General features: G+C 40.0%; 1 protein-coding gene across 3 annotated transcripts; it reads left to right on the plus strand.

Annotated features, from left to right (window-relative positions):
- Positions 1-451: 451 nt before the first annotated feature.
- znf532 (zinc finger protein 532) lies at positions 452-16,465 on the plus strand. Of its 3 annotated transcripts, XM_081613482.1 has the most exons (12): positions 452-725; positions 1,171-1,535; positions 3,406-3,467; positions 5,106-5,246; positions 6,333-8,655; positions 9,004-9,185; positions 10,260-10,436; positions 11,618-11,780; positions 11,960-12,274; positions 12,361-12,473; positions 12,804-12,933; positions 13,382-16,465. In XM_081613482.1, exons 5-12 carry the CDS (start codon positions 6,364-6,366, stop codon positions 13,880-13,882), a joined length of 3,873 nt encoding a protein of 1,290 aa, XP_081469608.1. In that variant the 5' UTR covers positions 452-725; positions 1,171-1,535; positions 3,406-3,467; positions 5,106-5,246; positions 6,333-6,363; the 3' UTR covers positions 13,883-16,465. The 3 variants fall into 3 exon arrangements, with proteins under 3 accessions (XP_081469608.1, XP_008422734.2, XP_081469607.1); XM_008424512.3 differs by lacking the exon at positions 5,106-5,246; XM_081613481.1 differs by lacking the exons at positions 452-725; positions 1,171-1,535; positions 5,106-5,246 and having other exon boundaries at positions 1,559-3,467.
- The last annotated feature ends 3,173 nt before the right edge of the window (positions 16,466-19,638 follow it).

A 19,638-nucleotide genomic window follows, 5' to 3' on the forward strand; every position in this document is an offset into this window, starting at 1 on the left:
GTTAACCTGAGGGATCTGAGTATGAATCCGAGAGCTCGTGTAATAAAGTGAGTAAGGAACAGTCGGGGGTTGGTTTTTAGATCGCTGTCCTATTTGTCATGAATGCGACATATTTCAATCTGTAGAAAGCGCTCGACTTACGTTGTGTCACAAATTAGATGGTGTGCGAACAGCTGCTTGCAGGTGAGTCACGGGTCAAATGAGAGCCAAAGTGGGTTTCTTCCTCTGAACTATACGATTAAACATTAAAGAAAGGCCGTCTAATGCTAAAATGGAACAGAAAACACAACAGGTAAGGTTCTGAGCTTTTAGCACTAGTGTGACATCATCTTAGGCAAAAAAAAAATGGCTGTAAACAGAAACAGAGATGGGGCAGCTTCCAGCAGCCCTTCTTATACCCTATCTGAATGGAGGCAGTGTGACGTCATGTGGCTCTGTAAGGGGTGGGGAGCAACCTCAGTCTCACAGTGCAAGGAGGCAGTAGGCACTGCAAGGGCCTTTTATAATACATACACACACTCATCTTCTGCTGCTATTTCCAGTGTCTGAAATGCATTAGTGTGCAGAGATGAATACATCCGCTTAAGACTTTTCACATAAAGATGAAGAATTAGTTTGTTCCGCAGCATGGCTGGCTGTCTTTGGCAGATCTGCAAGATGAATCAAGGACTCATAGCAGGCCAAAGAGAGCCAGTATTACCCTACTGGCAACCTCTGTTTTCCAGGTAGGTTACAAAATATCTCCTTATGTGTGCCTGTTTCTGGATCACATACTGTTATTTGGAGACATTTCTTAATTATTGTTTTCATTTGGGTTGGAATAACAAAAATGCAAATGTATATTTTTGTTGTATTTTAAGACAGGTTCATGCTATTTGTACAATATATGACGTGGCCTCAACACTTATGCGTGATGCTAGTTTACTCACTCTTTAATTTCATGTATCACAGAGAGAATGTTGCAGTTAATCCATTTAAAAACCTAATCTTTCTGTAGGATTGCTTCAGGTTCAAAGGCCTTAAACACTAACAGTCCGCACAGATTTCAAGTCTGTTTTTAAAACTCAATTTTGACTTATTTCCATTCTTCCTCTGTGTCCTCCACCTTCGCCCCCCCTTCCCTGTGTCTCTGTCTCCCTCCCTTTCTCGTGTGTCTCTCTGCACCACCAGCTGCTGCTGCTCCTGCTCCCGAGCCAGAGTGGAGAGTCCCCTCACCCTGCCGCACATGCAGAGACAAAAGGCCTCATTTGACTGCTGAACACTGCCCCCTTTCGCCATCCACCACTTCACGCCTCAGCTGCGGCGGTGGCGTTGGTGCTGATTTTGATGGCGTTTGTGACAAAACGAGGCCTCCGCTGAGACCGATAACTACTCCAGTGAAGAACAGAAGGAAGGAGGGGCGGCGGAGGTGGGGAAGGAAGGAAGGAGGAAAGAGGCTGGAACAGCGGGCTGTTAAAAGCAAGTGCTGAGGCCTCGACAGGAAGATTTTTTTTTCTCCCTGATATCTCTCAGAGTGGAAAATAAATCTGACAAGGGTATGCTTCGTTTACCTATATATATGCATGAGAGTGCATGTTCACATTCATCTGTCTTTGTGGGGGTGTAGGTTGGTTGGGGGAGGTCTCTGGTAAGGGAGATGCATGAAAGTGGGTCTTTTGGATTGTTGCCCATGTGTTACGTTGCTTGTCTTCACACCACATTGATCAATCTAGTGCTACTGGCAGATATTTAAAACATTTGAGTACTTTTGTAGCTGATATTAAAGCACAGAGAACTTACTGTAAGAAACAGACCAGACTGAGCTTCAGCTACCAGCCTGGTAAGTCAAACAAAGGAGTTGTTTCCTGATATTAAAACAAATTTTCACATTGAATCCTGTTAAATCAAATGATCCGATTTAATTCTGGCCTGGTTTTGTTCCTGAACATTTTGGGTGTGAAACTTAGCTGGATGTTTCGAACTAACAATCCATCGACTACCCAGAGTTGTGATATTGTGTACTCACACTGACAACTGATTTAGATTCATGTTCCATAATCTACCCACAGCCCACTTTAGTGACTGTACATGACTCAGTTACCAGCAGTAGGTTGGTCACAGACCCACTTGAGCCTAATGTTTTGGCTCGATTAGGCGTCATCATTTCTCATAAGTCAACTGATGTAGCTCCTGGTCAACTTACCCCTGTGCTAATTCATTCCTATTTCATACCAACAAGTTGCCATGTTGTCCTTTCTTTTTTTTCCTTTTGTACCTTGCTCGTGTACCTAAATATTGTGGGTAGTATTGTGGTAGAAGTAAATGGAGTCACTGGACATTTCTTATCAACCTTGCATTCATTTTTATCGGCCTGGGGAATGTCTTGCACCCACAATGACAACCAATTTAATAGATTTTTTTTTAGGTTTCTAGGTTTAAATTCTTCGTCAGAAAGTCGCTCACACTTATTTTGGTTTGATTAGAGGTCATAATTTCTTAACTCATCGGTCACAATGTCATATACACACACATACATATAACCATGTATCTAAACAGCTGAATTTCTCAATTTTTCACCCAGTGCTTTATAAACATAAGTACGTATGGCCTTTACAGGTACAAAATGAAAGTGAGGAACAAATTGGAAAATACACAGCTAAAAATACAAACTGACTGCTTATCTTTGTTTTTTCTTCTGACTTCATCTTTGTATGTTTATGGTTCTGAAAATCCGTCACCTCCCTTGTTATCTTTCTAGCTTAAAACGATCTTTGTGACAAAACGTGTCTATAAAGAAAGAAAACATTGCAGTGCTTCCTGGGAGGTGGGCACAGCCTCTTCCTGTGCATTTTTGAGGCCGTGCTGCAGCAACCCGAGGCTTTATGTCGAGTGACCAGAACCAGCTGAAACCGGTTTGAGGCAGACCGAGGGCTGATGGGAACAATGCCGTCTCTATGCTACACGTGGATAGAGATAGCCCAGACTTGCTCCATGGCAGCCCCTCACAGCTCGGCCGCTGGTGGCTACCAGGGCTCCCCTGCCTGCTCTTAACCTGCTGAGTGTTGGAGTGCAGATCTGCACGGTTCATGAGGGGAGAAAGGAGATTTGGAAAGGGACGAGGGCAGAGGGACGGGGCTGGCTGGGAGTCTGTGAATCTGCTGCTGAGAGCCCTGCCTCACACATTCACATACACACACTCAACACAGGAGCATGATCTATGTGTCTGTTTACATGTCTTAGTGCTTGTGGTGCAGAGAATGACCGAAGACGATCCATATCAGGACCACCGGCACTCACCAGATGCCTGGATGTAACCTGACCTTGTATTCTGGGCCTTTGCCTGTTTGGGAAGATATTTTTTTTCCCAGACAGGGTGGGGTGGATACCTCCTGTGGGTTAGCTATGTTGTGACTCTGTTTGTTGCAGGATGGAAGGCAGCAAGGAAAGAAGGTTTGGCTAAGTGGCTGGACTTGAGCGAAGACAAGAGGGTGAGGACTTGCTGATTAACTTGCATGTCTCCACCATTATTTTACATACATTTTACTGAAACTGCAGCTGTCTTTTATAAAATGTTGATTCTTACTGGAGAAAAAAAAAGTGCATGTGCATTAAACTGCTTGTATAGAAAGCCATTCTGTGTTGTGTTTTTGTCATTTTTCTTCATCAAAGCTTCCTACGTCAGGCTGCTGTGGCTGTCATGGCTGAAACTCGCTGTTTTTCAACCAGGCCTTTCTCCCTCTCCCTGCTGCAGCTTCACACAGCTCAGCAGCCATTTTTTTTTCTTCTCACAGGATTTACTGTCTTCTCTCTCCCTTCATTACCATTTTCATTCTCTTCACTGTTTCTGTCATATTATCTCCATGATTCCTTCTCTACGAATTGAAGTAATAAATTATGGATTCATGCAAAATAAGATTGTTTTTTTGTCATGGGTCCATGAGCGCAGATATATATTTGGTTCAAAGTACTGCTCTGGTTTTGTGTTACACAGAAGATCAGCTCCATGTATGTGACTCAAGCATCCATGTTTATTTACCTTGTTTGCACAGATCAAAATCAAGAAATGATTAAGATTGAATCACTTGTTTCTTTTTTTTTTTTTTTTTGTTGCTTGTAGAATTTAAGCATGAACCACACAATCGTAATACAAGCAAACGTAACTTTACACAACACTACAGTGACAAAGGCTGTAATATAGGACTGTGTGAGACAAATTAGCACGGATCATGCAAGATAAATAAATAAATCTGACATTCAGAGCACAAGAAATTCAGCATCTAAAATTCCATAATCTGCTTTCCATACAGTTTTGTTCACTTATTTAAAAAGATAATTCATGTCCATGAATGCCTCACTAATTTGGATCTTTCAATGATTTATCACACATGAAGAGGAATTACTATACAATATGCAATTACACTGATTTTATAAAACAAGAACTTGATGCAAAAGTTAGTACTTTCTCTGATAACACCTGTTCAAAATTATACACACTGGATCAAATATACTGTATCTATACACCTTCCAGTTTTAGTCTAAATGTTTCTTGACCTTGCACAGGAAGTATCTTTAACTTTCCACAAGCGTTTGGCATTATTCTGGCTTAATGTTTGATCAGTGTTCTTAATGACAATTGTAGAAGTATCTTAGACTGGTTGGTTTCTGGACACTGACCCAAAATGTAAGTGTTATCCTCAATTTTTTCTTTTGAGTAGGGGTTGGTGCCACCCAGAAGCTTTATGCTAAATTGCTTTGTGCATTACATAAGCAGTTTGGGCATGTGTTAAAAATAACTGTGCCGCTGGAAAACCAAGTTATGTCCACGTTTCAACCTCCTAGCTGTTAGCTGTTGGTTTGTGCTAAAATTGGAGTGTTTAGTAATAGTAATCACCACTAGCGGAACAAGTCAGCATCGGGCCGGGGGGCGGGGCCAATGACAGGGACCCTCATGTGTATCACCTGTAAACTGTTGAGCGGGGGAGGGCTGGGCCGCGTTTCTCATTTCATTTTTACCCAGGAAGCACATTGGCTAAACTGTGAGTGAAACAGTCACTGGGACTGACTACTATATATTCCATTGAGGGACAGTAACTTTAACATTACATATACCTTTCTGAACATGCCAGGGCGCACTTTCTCCGTCTATAATCAGACATTAAAGCAACTTGAAACCATTCCTCCCTCCCTGGCACCTCCAGACCCGGGCCCCCATGGACACCCATCCTGGCCCGGGCCGGGCCCCAGCCCCCTCTATAGCTCCACGCCTGGTAATCACCCTTTTATACTTTACCCACTTAATCGAATGCACCAATATCACTGGGAAAGAAATAACTCCACAGGATCACTCCATGATGCTACCTTCACCATGCTTGGCAGCTGCCCATTGTTTCTATATTGAAAGCCTCACCTTTACTCCTGAATACTTGTTTGTGGTCAGTGTGGCAAAACAGCTCAAATGCTTTCTTGTCATGCTGTAAAGCATTTCTCCATAAGCCAACTGGTTTATCCATGTGAGCAGCAGCAGTTAAGTATGCACATTTTCTCAGATTGTCAGACTTTAGCAGTGAAATTGGTTTCACTGTGCACAGTGAGACAGGCACTCCAGCATCTTCCATCTTACAGTAGCCCTGAGCCTTGGTGTTTCTTGCTTTGTTTCTGAACATTTTTATTAGCTTATCTTTCATCTGACAGTAAGAGTTTGAGCCAGATTGTTGAAATTCAAAAACCACTTGGTGGTTAACAGGCTAAAAACCACAAAACACACATATAAACTGGTTTTTGAATATTGGCTTGGTGAAGTTTTTGGAAGCTCAAAACACAAATTTAATGCATCCATATTTTCTGAGTTTATGAGAGCAGTTGTTTGCCTATCATAAAGTTTACTTTGTGGGGATTTTACATGTACTACCTGAACCAGGTGTTGCCCCAAATTTGCTTGTTCTGTGTATTTCCAAATGTTCAAGAGCTCCATATGAACCTTTGCAAACCTAAAGCAGTTGCAAGAGTCCTTGTTTGTGTCTGTTCTCACTCCTTGTCATAGAACAATAAGACTAGATCACCAGCATTAGCACATTAGCATTTAGTAGAGCTGCCAGATTGTCCAGTATGTTTAATCTCCAATTACCAAAAAAACTGTTTTGAGTTAATGCCAGGAATATGTTGTATTTGATGTAAAAAAAAAAAAAGATACACAATTATTTTTGATCATATTTAAATTAGCAAACTATATCAAATACTGAGGGAACATTTTTAGTTCAAAAACATATTCCAAAAATGTTGTGATCAAAGCATCTGTCTTGGAGTGGGCAATTCAAGCTTAATTAAACTGTTCTCAATTCATTTGTGTATTTCAGGTGACCTAGTCATCAGAACAAGGGAAGGAACATGGGAGATATGAAGACGCCTGACTTTGACGACCTACTGGCAGCCTTTAACATCCCTGACATGGTGGATCCTAAAGCCACCATTGAATCTGGTCACCAAGATGAGCAAGATGGACAACTCAAGCAACAGAGTAATCGGGGGACTGACTGTGAAGATGAGTCTCACAACTCCTGCAGCGAACATGATGCTGGTGTTAGTGTAATTGTAAAAAACATTCACAGCACAGACACAAGTGAATATGATGGAACCAAATTTGAAAAAGACAAGTATTTTAGCTCTCACTCCCAAGCAAGTGCTGTGGGCAATGGACTATCTAATGGCTGCTTATCAGCAGCACCACCAGTTGTTCAACACAGTAAGAAAGGATTGAAAGTTCCCAGAGATGATGGATATAAAATCAATCCTCAATCTCCTACTTTCACTCAGTTCAGCCCAATATCTAGTGCTGAAGAGTTTGATGATGAGGACAAAATTGAGGTAGTTGACACAAATGGCATACAGAAAAGCCAAGTCTTCTTTACTTCCATTGCTAAAGCAGAGGACCAGGTTTCAAAAGTTGACAATGAATCAGGTCAAAACGGGTATCAGAGTCAAAGGAGATGTTCTTACAGTCCATCTCAACTACCTTTACCAGAAAAAACCCCGAAAGACAATTTTTTCAAACCTCAAAATCAAGCCTCCATGGATGCTAGAAAGTCACCTGAGCTAGTTGATGTGCTAAGTATCCCACAAGTCAAAGACCAGTCCCCCACAAAACTGTATTCTTGTATAGCAGCCATTGCATCACTAAGTTGCAAAACATCTGACACTGCAGACTTTGAGGTGTTGGGCTCTATGGCAGCGCAGAAAGAACCTAAACCATCAAAAGAAAATCTCAGAGCAATAGACAGACTACAGGAGCAAGAGTCAGACACTGACTTGACAAAGAACCTTCTTACCAGGGAACCAGAAAGCCCCTCTGGTGTCATCAGTGAGGGCAGCAGCAAAGGTTCCCCTGCTTCTAACACAGACACCACTCCAGTCATTCCAAAGGTTAGAATTAAAACAATTAAGACCTCTTCTGGACAGATCAAGCGTACTGTTAGTAGAGTCCTTCCGGAATTTGAAACAGAAAGCTTGAAGAATGAAGACAATATTCCATGTCTTATGAGAACTACCAGCACAATTTTTACGTCACCAACAAGGCCCTCTTTGTCATCAGCTGTGGTAACAACCAGCGGGTGCCCATCAATTGAAATCACAAAACAAATGACTATTAAGCCTGTGGCAACAGCTTTCCTGCCAGTATCCGCAGTCAAAACAGCTGGTTCACAAATTATTAACCTTAAGCTGGCTAACAACACGACAGTCAAAGCAACAGTTATCCCTGCCGCATCTGTGCAAAGTGCCAGCAGTGCTATCCTGAAAGCAGCAAATGCTATCCAGCAACAAACGATCATGGTACCTGCCTCCAGTTTGGCCAGTGCTAAACTTGTGCCAAAGACAGTGCATCTTAGTAACCTCAGTCTTCTTCCTCAGACAGTGTCATCTGTTGCCTGTGATCTTCAGCAGGTCTTATGCTCCTCGAAATCTTCCCAGAAGCAACGATCACAACAGAGTAAGCAGACTGGTGTCACTGGCCAAGCTTCCAAAAAAGTCTCTCGGGTTCAGGTGTTCACAAGCTCTCAAGGCTCTGTAGTAGATGCTTTCAATAAAGTCCTAAGTAGCCTGAACCCTCTTCCTGTGTATGTCCCAAACCTGTCTCCACCAACCTCAGCCTGTATTTCACTACCCTCCCGGGGCTACAAGTGCCTGGAGTGTGGAGACTCATTTGCTCTTGAAAAGAGCCTGACGCACCACTACGAACGCCGGAGCGTGCGAATCGAGGTCACCTGCAACCACTGTGCCAAAAGTTTGGTTTTCTACAACAAATGTAGCCTTTTATCTCATGCAAGAGGACACAAGGACAAAGGGGTGGTCATGCAGTGCTCACATCTGATCCTCAAACCCATTCCTGCAGATCAGATGATTAGTTCATCAAATTTGCCAGTGGCCCCGTGTATCACTATCAACACCCCCACATCTCAAGCACAGGCGCCTGCAGGTCAAACACCAGCTAAGATTGCTGGTGGTAACCAGATTACAGTGATATCAGCTCCTTGCAGCGCTCCCCTCATGGCAGCCATGCCTTTGGAGGATGATGCATCAAAGCTTGGTCGGCACAACTTGAAATGTTTGGAGTGCAATGAAATATTCCAGGATGACAGTTCACTGGCCATGCACTATCAACAAGCACCAGAATCCAACAGTCAGGTAGGTACCATGTTATTCAAAAAAAGACTAAGGCTTGACAAGGGCTGCATAGGTATACAGTTGTTTGTATGGTTGCTTTGTCCCAACAAAATCCTTTGTCTGAATCCCAGGGAGAACAAGTAAGCTCCCTTTGATTACTTGTTATCCCAGGGATAGTCTAGGTTCTCGCACGGTACTCCAACTTCCTTCCACAGTTTAAAAATGTGTGAAAGTCTTCTTTTTTGTCTGTCCTGGCCCTGTAGTGTTAATACCGATCACTCTGTCTCTCTGTAATATTCATTTTTGCATAATTGCTCCAGCTTGTTCATAAAAATAAAACATAAAAACATTTATTTCCTTCTTTCACAGAAAACATGCACAGTTTGCCAGATGCTTCTTCCAAATCAATGCAGCTTTCTGTCACACCAACGAATCCATCAGCACAAGTCCCCTTATATTTGTCCAGAGTGTGGTGCCAGTTGTCGCTCTGTTCACTTTCAGTCTCACGTCACCAAGAACTGCCTGCACTACACTCGCAGAATCGGCTATCGGTGAGCATATCTTAATTAAAACCAAAACTATCCACACTTCTAGTCTCTCTTTTGCTGAGATATCGTTTCCAATGGTTGCGCACATTTCATTGTTGAAGAGAACCAATGTTTCACTCTAAGTGGTCTTTTTCTTACTTCAATGTCCAAAGACCATTTTAATTGTCATTTTAATTGCAGTTATTTAGCTTGGTTTCTTGGCAATTTGACTTCAGCTTGACACCTAATATCGCTTCATGACACATCATTCAGGACAAAATGACAGGGACAAAAGGTGACAGTTACAATCCTTGTGGTTAAGTCATCCAAGATACAGGCTATTAAAACATACTTTTTTGTTGTTTTCAAGCAATAATAGACCAGCTAAAAACCTGTTTTCAATCAATTCTTGACATTTTTGTCCCTGAAGGCCAAATGCAGAGAAACACTCACTCCCTCATTAACATACTGCCTCATTCGAAGAAGGGCTGTAGCATATCAAAGAAGTCATTTGGTGAGAGGTAGAGTACTCCATTAAGAGGCTGCCAGTCCATCATAGAGCCAACACACATACACAAATTACAACAATGTACACTCACACATACACCTAAAGACAATTTAGTCTGAGCTTGATAGCTTACTAGTTTTGGTATTGTTCTTTTTTTTTGTATTTAAGAACAGATGTAACTTTCAAATGATTTAATTTAATAGGGGAACCAACAACTGTCATCAAGGATTTGCAATAACTAATAGGACTTTTTCATTATTGTGGAATTCAAATTTATACAAATTTTCCTCACACGTTTAGATTTTTGAGCTGAAACGACCTGTTTAAGATCATGTCACATTTCAAAATCGGATTTAGGTTTGGACTTTGATGAGGCCAATTCAGTTTTTTAGGGTAAACGAAGGGAGGATATCTTATACTTTGGATTATTGTCCTGCTGCCTAACCTTTTGTTTGGAAGAGTAATGGAAAAATGATGGGAAAAAAAACTTTAAACAAGGTTCAATCTGAAAGCTTGGCTTGACTTTATTTTATTCATAGTTTGCTCAACTTGCCTTTGTGTTTGTTTGTTTTTTCTGTGTTGTTTTCCAGCTGTGTTCACTGTAGCATGATCTTTGTTGATGTTACAACTCTCAAGTCTCACATCCAGAACATGCACTGTGAGGTCTTCTACAAATGTCCACTCTGCCCCATGGCTTTCAAGTCTGCACCAGGAACTCACTCCCATGCATACACACAGCATCCAGGGGCCAAGGCAGGCGAGCCCAAGTAGGTCCCTTTTTGTTTACAATGTGTTTGGAATAAAATAAATAAATAAATCTATTTTATAGATTTCAACACTTTAACGGTTTATTTAATTTTGACGGCTGTATTATCATTTGTCTTTTAATTTTTTGTGTGTGTATAGGAAACTAAGCCTACACATTTGCAGACTCCCAAACGTAAACCCCATGTCCAATTCCTTTCTGTCAAGATAACCATCCTTGGCTTCCTACTCAGCAGAAGGATTTGCTGCTTTTCATTACGGCGGCTTAAATTGTGTTTTTTTCCACATGGAAACCTTTAACCACCTAACACCTAACCACACCATGCAGCGTCAGCAACACTGATGACAAGCAATGTTCAGGAACAGTTGTTTACTTGCTGACGGGAAATGCTAAAAACTTCAAATATATTAAGCTTTTATTGCAGTGGCATAATCTCACACAGATTCAGAATCTAGATTATTGGTTAAAATTTGTGCACACCAACAAGGAATTTGACTTTGGTCCCGTTTTGCTCTCAGTGGACAGAAATTTAAAAGCAGATAACATAAAATTTGGTGGAAAATAAATTGTTCAACAACATATATAAATATACTGTTTTTTTATATTAAGACAAGGTCAAAGTGCAAATGTGCATAGTATCTATCTGGACACTGTTCAAAATCAAAATGATTAGACTTTTTAACGACTTGTTTTTGCAATTAGCACTCTGCAGTGCCAACCTGAAGGTAAAAGTCTAAGTGTGGGATTTATAGAGATGTTAGCTTTCCTTTTCCTGACCATAGATTTTTACAAGTCCTAAATGTCAGCCCTGATGATCTTCTCTTCAGACCAGATTGTTTGTTGCAATCTAGTCCTGTCATGTTTTGCGGCTGAGCCAAACCACACAGTAATGGCTGTGCACAAGAGAACATGGCAAATGTATAAATTCACATGGTATTTAGCAAACTTCTCACATTATGGAACTATTTCAAAAGAACTCACTATTTTACGAGGCATTTTGAGAGGTACTATGGGATTTAATTAACAAACACAAATTTACTTATTTCTTGAACAAACTCAAACAGTTTTAGCATTGGCTTTTGTAAATACGACTGTAGCTCAGACTGAAGAGGATGCTTTGAGTCTGTTACGTTTTGCTATGTCTGAAGTTTCCTAATAATTATGACATTTTCTGTCTTCCAGGGTGATATATAAATGCTCCATGTGTGACACAGTGTTCACTCTGCAGTCCTTGCTCAGCTCACATTTTGAGCAGCATATTTCCAATTTTAAAGTTTCCGTCTTTAAATGTCCCGACTGTTCGATGCACTATGCACAAAAGCAGCTGATGCTGGACCACATTAAGGTAATTTTTTTATCAGGATTTAGCCTTACTATTCTATTTATAACATTAAACCAAGCTGAATTAAACCTCCTCTTGTAACACGTTATGCCAATCACGTTAGTCATATTAATTTAATGAAGTGGTTCATGGCACATTATGAACATTAACATGTTAGAAGGTGCTGTTGTGGATCTTCTCAGGCCATCCATGGAACCCTGAAGACCATAGAGGGTCCACCGAACCTGGGGATCAACCTTCCACTTAGCGCCAAGCCCCCCAATTCCAACAGAGCCAACAGCAACATCCCGAAAAATAACAACAAAGACGGAGAGAACGTCTTTTGTCAAGACAAGGGAGAAAAGAAGCCTTCGTCGTCGCCACTGAAGACAACCAACAGCAACTGTGCAGCAGACCTGAAGAGCCATGTCAGCTCAGGATACACATGTGGAGAATGCAGCGCCCCCCTCAGGTCCAGGGAGCTGTTTGTCACACACATGAGGCGTGAACACGGCAAGGTGAATGTTCTGCAGTGTTGTTACAAAAAAGAGATCGTTTCTTTTGCTTTGTTTGTGACACTTCAAATGTAACTTTCAAACTGCAGATACTGAAGAAGCATCCATGTCAACAGTGTAATAAGTCCTTCAGCTCCTCCCACAGCCTCTGCCGACACAACCGTCTAAAACATAAAGGACTACGAAAGATCTACACCTGCCCGTGAGTACCACCACCACCCTACTTTGAGTGATTAATCAACAGCTATAATTCTGTATTAACACAAATCCATCAATGCGTCCTTAATAGTACTGAGCTAAATTTTCAGTAACACTGTAACTGTTCAGCTGCAAAAGTAAAATTTTTGTTTCTAGCAATCCATTTAAGTAAAAAAAGTTGAAATATGAAAGAACATTAAAATCAACTGGATGTTTCTTCTATTGTTCATCCAACTGGCACAGTTTAATGTAAGAAATGAAAATTACTCCATAATGTGCATAGTCCAGCAGCAAAAATTATTCTGTTTGTCTTTTTATTGATATTAATTTCCAGACACTGCCCTGCTCTAAGTCAGCCCTTCACTAAAAGAGTGCTGCTGGACCAGCACATTCAGATGATTCATGGAGGTAAACACCCAGCAGGAAGGACTGAGAATGTTGAGGCGCCACCTGACAAGCAAACGGTACAGCTGTATGAATTTAACAAGTTAATGTGTGCCAAAACTTCTACCTTTGCATTTATTGCTATTTTGTTTTCAACTGTTACATAAAGGTTTTCTGTGCTTTGTTACTTCTTTATATTAAGTGTTTTTGCTTTATTATTTTTATGTTTGATATTTATAAGTGAAAGAAATACCTTTTATTTGGATCATATTTTACTTTTATTAATATTTTGTTGCGTTTTTTCCAGTTTTCTATTATTTTTCTGATTTGTTGCAATTATGGCCTGTTATGAATTATTAATTTTCTCTCATCACAGGTTTTGAGCTGAAATGTTGGACCTAGTGTTGGCTAATCTGCTGTTTTGTTGCACTTCCTAAAGTACTGAATTATTTGTTAGATTGATGCCAGTGAGTTTTGCACTTCATGGAAAACCTGTTACCCTGAGCTCATCTTTTGCTGCCTTTTCAGAACCGAAGCCCCAAAAGAAACCCAGATGAAGACGAGGGGTCTCCAGGCTTGAACTCCAGGGGTTCCGACTCACAACCATTGAAGAGGCTAAAAGTGAACATTCTCAAAAATCACAAATGTGCCGTTTGTGGCTTCACCACTGAGGATATTGCTGCTTTCCACAAGCACATTCCCCAGCACAAGTCTGACGGCTCATCCCGCCAGTGTCAGGAGTGTGGACTCTGCTACACCTCCCCCCGCTCGCTGGCCCGACACCTCTTCATTGTCCATCGGCTAAAGGAGCTTAAGAGTCTCGGTAGATATAATGGGAGAGACCGGGAAGACGAAGAGAGTCAACGGGAAAACCAATTGGATGTTGTAGACGAGAACAATGACGGGACGCCAAATACCAAATGTAAGGTGTGTGGGAATACGTTTGAGACTGAAGGACATTTGAAAACTCACATGAGGACACATGGGATGGCGTTCATAAGGTCAAAGACCCTTAGCGCTGCTCAGTGAGAGATGAATTATAACCATTCCATAAGTTCCTTAAACCTGTGGTACCTCCTGTAGATGTGGTTGTCCTGTAAATACACGATGTTGTAGTGTACAACTTTATGTAAACAGTAGAATATACACGCAAGACAATTTAATACATGTCAAAGTCTCCATTTGTGTCTTTCAGCAAAAATATCAGGAACATTTTTGTACAGACAGAGAATTTTCAATAGACTTTGAGTGATTTTTTTTTAAGATGACCTGTTTATTTCCAAAGTATTCTTACCACTACGACAAGACAATGTATAAAACCACTATTATAATCTGCATTTGATTAGCAGTCTAGTTTTTAGTGCTTCTGATATTCAATGAAAGTCTGGCAGAAAAAAAAAATTTAAACTACAGGTACAGGTATTTCCTTTGTTGGGGACCTAAATTTCAGAAGATACTCTGAAACTGCAATTACAACAAATTAACTACTTTTTTTTCTTTATTGCCATGTTAAAAAAATTCAGCTGTGCATCTATAATTTGCCTAAAAATGCTAGATGCCAAAACAATTTAATCCATAGGAACTTTGAGCTTTCGGAAGATTTCTGGCCTATTAAAAACAAACTGTATCCAACAAATGTAAAAAAAAAAAAGTCTGATGAAGAGAAAAATAAACGATGATTTCAAAACCTAAATGAATAAAGTAAAGGTCAAATAAAAATTATTGAGCATCTCAAACAATAATATGCTTTTGCCAAATAATCCTCAGCCAAACTCAAGAACAATTGTAAAATTTGTAAACTTAATATTTCATATTTTTTCTCGTTATGGCAGCTCTCTGTGGTAGATATATTTTTTCCAAAATACTTAAAGGATAAAATATTAAGCATTTCCAGATTGCTTGTGTCAATTTGTCTTTAGAGCACAGTGGAAATAAGACTGACATATCCATAGCAATGTTTAACTGATTATTAGATAGTTGTTTTTTTCCTTTATAATAACTTTTCTATATTTTAAATTGTAGGTCGATGTTGGAATTATGATGAATGTGCACTGCCTTGAATTTAGCTGAAAATGAATGTAACTTTGGCAGTGAAGCTGAAATATTAATAGCACATAGCTAGTTAATAAAACATTATCTCAATAGTGTTTCAATTACTTTTTTAAAGGAGGTTCTTTTTTTGTCAGCAGCCTCTTTCATGGAACAATTCACAAAGTCGAGCCTGTGTTTAAATCGCCTCTGGTTGTAACAGCTTATCAATACATAATCATCAGCTTATATAAATGAATCTAGGCTAACAGTTAACTTGACAGGGTCAATAAACATCATCAGCCATAACAGATGTTAAAGACATCGCCAATTCTCAACACTAAAACATATCGGAGGCATAAGATTTACATAAAAAAAAAACACACACACACAAAACAACTTTCAGACATCTGGCCACTGGTACACCTTAAGTATAAATGTCAAATACCACAGCTTTCAGGTTTCTGTTTGGTCTTAACTCACTGTAACTCAACCAGTTCAATGTGTAAAATTGGCCCAAACTGGCTCTGGCTGGTCTCATAGACTCCGAAACAGGCTAACTTTTACACAAGTCAGTGTTCAAAGCACTGTCATTGTCTCACTTCATGGTTAAGAAGAGGAGCAGCCAGGGTTGAGCAGCTGTGGGTTGACCTGGCGTCTAAACCACCAGTCAAGTGTTTAGTGAAAGAGCGTTATCGGTAGTAGACAGCAGTCAGGGCTCAGTATGTTTGAAAAATGAGGAACACAGTTTCAAATTGGTGTCAAGTTACGTATTCATAACAGGACCATTCAAGACCAAGCTTTAGAAACTCCCAAATAATGTTACAATAAAGTGACACTGTTAAGGCTGTGTCACTTTTGCCTCAGACAGTTACAACGCTGTGGCAACGCGATGTTTGCCTCCTTTAAGTTTCTTTGTTTTTTCCTGCTTTTTTAAAAAAAAATTTATCTCAGACGTTTCATATTGTCAACCACATTTTATCATTGGATAAAAGAAATTACTTAATGAGCTACTTTGAGTTGCAGGTAATGGTGGCAAGATGGGTATGTTTTGAAACACCATAGCTGACCCTGACCACTACACCACCACTGAATTTCGAAGCATAATGTTCTTTTTCTGAAATAAAGAATGTACACTCTTAACACCATGTTTAGACCAGTCCATGTTTCATAAATAAGATGATGAAGTAGCCTCCACTCAACTCTTTGTTACGTTTGCTATGAGAGTCTCTCTCTGATTCACCAAATCGATTACACTGTAATTGCTATTTACTTCAAGTAACATACTGGCTGCTCAAAAGTAACCATGAAAGTATGCTTCAAATAAAATCTAGTCTCTTTTTAAAAAGGATAAAATAAAATCTTTAGGTGTCTTCTCGGCTTCTGACACACAACTCCATCCACATTCTGATAAGGATCTTAATATTTTTGCACTGTAAAGCTGCATGTGAGAAGCAGTCTGTGAATTGTGTAATAATTATCTGTCTTAACTGCTGCTTATGCTATTTTTTTTTAAGTTCTCATGTTTGTGTGCAAATTATTGTTTATGTCAATAAACAGAAAAAAATGCCAGAAGTGGCCCAATCCTAAATGCATATTAAACATCAGCTGTTCCCTGAAAAAATATTAGGAATTCACTTGTCATTGTTTGCATTGAAACCAGCAATGCCTTCCACACCGCTATAAAGTGAAGATGTGTAGAAAGTCTAAAAATAAGCAAGCTTGTAAAATGGTTTATTGCACTATTATGACTTCACACTTAAAAAAAGCCCTATTATTAATTTATAAGATTTCTTTTGCCAAAGAAACATCTCATTTTTTTATGAAAGTGCTGATTTTACCATGTAATGTTTGTGTATTTGCATGAGTGGCAGTGCGACCTCAGGAGATCAACATGGCTCTTTGCAATCTGTAAATAATGTAATGTCCATTTTCTTTCTACGGAAACACATTTTCTGATGTTTTACTATCAGAAAATAACAGAGTGAGTTAAACATTATACCAAACCTTCCTGTTTGGTATAATGTTTAACCAAACAGGAATCACTACATCCAACCATCACTTCATCCAACCATCACTACATCCAACCATCACTACATCCATCCATCACTACATCCAACCATCACTACATCCATCCATCACTACATCCAACCATCACTACATCCAACCATCACTACATCCAACCATCACTACATCCAACCATCACTACATCCATCCATCACTACATCCCACACCCCCATCACTACATCCATCCATCACTACATCCATCCATCACTACATCCAACCATCACTACATCCAACCATCACTACATCCAACCATCACTACATCCATCCATCACTACATCCAACCATCACTACATCCATCCATCACTACATCCAACCATCACTACATCCAACCATCACTACATCCAACCATCACTACATCCATCCATCACTACATCCAACCATCACTACATCCAACCATCACTACATCCAACCATCACTACATCCAACCATCACTACATCCAACCATCACTACATCCATCCATCACTACATCCAACCATCACTACATCCATCCATCACTACATCCAACCATCACTACATCCAACCATCACTACATCCATCCATCACTACATCCAACCATCACTACATCCAACCATCACTACATCCATCCAACCATCACTACATCCAACCATCACTACATCCAACCATCACTACATCCAACCATCACTACATCCAACCATCACTACATCCATCCAACCATCACTACATCCAACCATCACTACATCCAACCATCACTACATCCAACCATCACTACATCCATCCATCACTACATCCAACCATCACTACATCCAACCATCACTACATCCACCATCACTACATCCAACCATCACTACATCCAACCATCACTCATCCACCATCACTACATCCAACCATCACTACATCCAACCATCACTACATCCATCCAACCATCACTACATCCAACCATCACTCATCCACCATCACTACATCCAACCATCACTACATCCAACCATCACTACATCCAACCATCACTACATCCAACCATCACTACATCCAACCATCACTACATCCAACCATCACTACATCCATCCAACCATCACTACATCCATCCAACCATCACTACATCCAACCATCACTACATCCAACCATCACTACATCCATCCAACCATCACTACATCCAACCATCACTACATCCAACCATCACTACATCCAACCATCACTACATCCATCCATCACTACATCCAACCATCACTACATCCAACCATCACTACATCCATCCAACCATCACTACATCCAACCATCACTACATCCAACATGAACAAGTCATCCAATATAAGTCAGGAGCAGAATGGCAGGTACTTTCAGTGATTTTCAGTCATTTCCAAAAGATCACTTATCTTTCTGCTTGCGTCTGCCCTTGCAATGTACTTATTGGGTAAAATGCCCTAAAATCTGGTAAAGAGCACTATCATTTATTGTTTATTAAAGTTCACGATGCTATGGCACAAAAAGAAAATCTGTGATTTACAGTTCACAGCAAGGCGTTAATAAATGTCTTATTATTGATACTAATGGCTTGTCATTGTCACCTGTTTACAGTGCGTTTTGCCATTTGCTGCACGTTTGGCCACAATAATTTATCCGCCGTGGTCAGACTTGTTCAAATTTGTGGAGTGCGATATTAAGGCAAAAAGAAATACATACAGGCAAACGTTTTTAAAATTTTTACTAAGGGTGCTGAAAAGTATTGATGCCGTTGTACAAATTTAAAGTGCAATGAAATGGGTTCTTTTCCTGTGCCATTAATCCTTTACGTCACTGTCACTTTAAAATTTTCATTGGTCAACACATTTTTGTATGCATTTTATTCTTGACTGACTTTTTTCATACAACACTGCACATCATTTCTCTTTCAGTATTTGTAAATTTGTAATTAATGAAATTCAGTTAAGCCTTGCATGTTAATAATGTCCAGCTTCAGGCTGAGCAATGGAGGTTTGTGTTGCAACTTTTTTTTCCTGCCAGATAAAGCTCTTGCTCTCTTTCGGTTGCTTGGTGGGTGATACAACGTCTCCCTCTAGTGGGCACTTTGCACTGATATTATCATGGCTGCCGCATTTTTATTGTCATTAAGGTACTTTTTAAAGTAAATGCAGGCATCTTTCTAGTGTCTCTGAAGTTCTATCAGGGATAAGTTTGTGTCTTATAAAGTTTTGGTAAATGGTCTGAACTTATATAGCGCTTTTCCAATCATTTTGACCAGTCAAAGCACTTTGCACTGGAGTCACATTCACCCTCACACATTTATACACTGATAGCTTTATGCAGATCAGTAGGCAATTTGGGGCACGTTCAACATGGAGGAAGCTGGAATTGATCCTGCAACCTTCCGATCACAAGACGACTATTCTAGTCACAGAGTCACAGTGGCCACCCCCTCTCCTCCTATACCTCCCCATGGTTAAACATGTTTGTTCTTTCTTAGGTGAGGTAACTACAGGTGGGTAGAATAGCCAGAAATTGTACTCAAGGAAGTGTAGTGTTATAATATTACTTATGGAAGTAAAAAGTAAGAAAAAAATACTACTAGAAATATATTACATATAGAAGGTTTGACATTGTTACACATCAATCGCTGTAACAATGTCAAAGTTTGCTTTGTATTAGTGATGCTCTCAAGTACACGATTCTTGTTTAAAAGCAAGTTCAAAATGTGCTCTACTGAAATTCAAATTTGGTTGGTTGGTTGATGAAA

The sequence above is a fragment of the Poecilia reticulata genome, chromosome 12 (assembly GCF_904066995.2).
Source record: "Poecilia reticulata chromosome 12, P_reticulata-male-v2, whole genome shotgun sequence".
In the NCBI taxonomy this organism is placed as follows: Eukaryota; Metazoa; Chordata; class Actinopteri; order Cyprinodontiformes; family Poeciliidae; genus Poecilia; species Poecilia reticulata.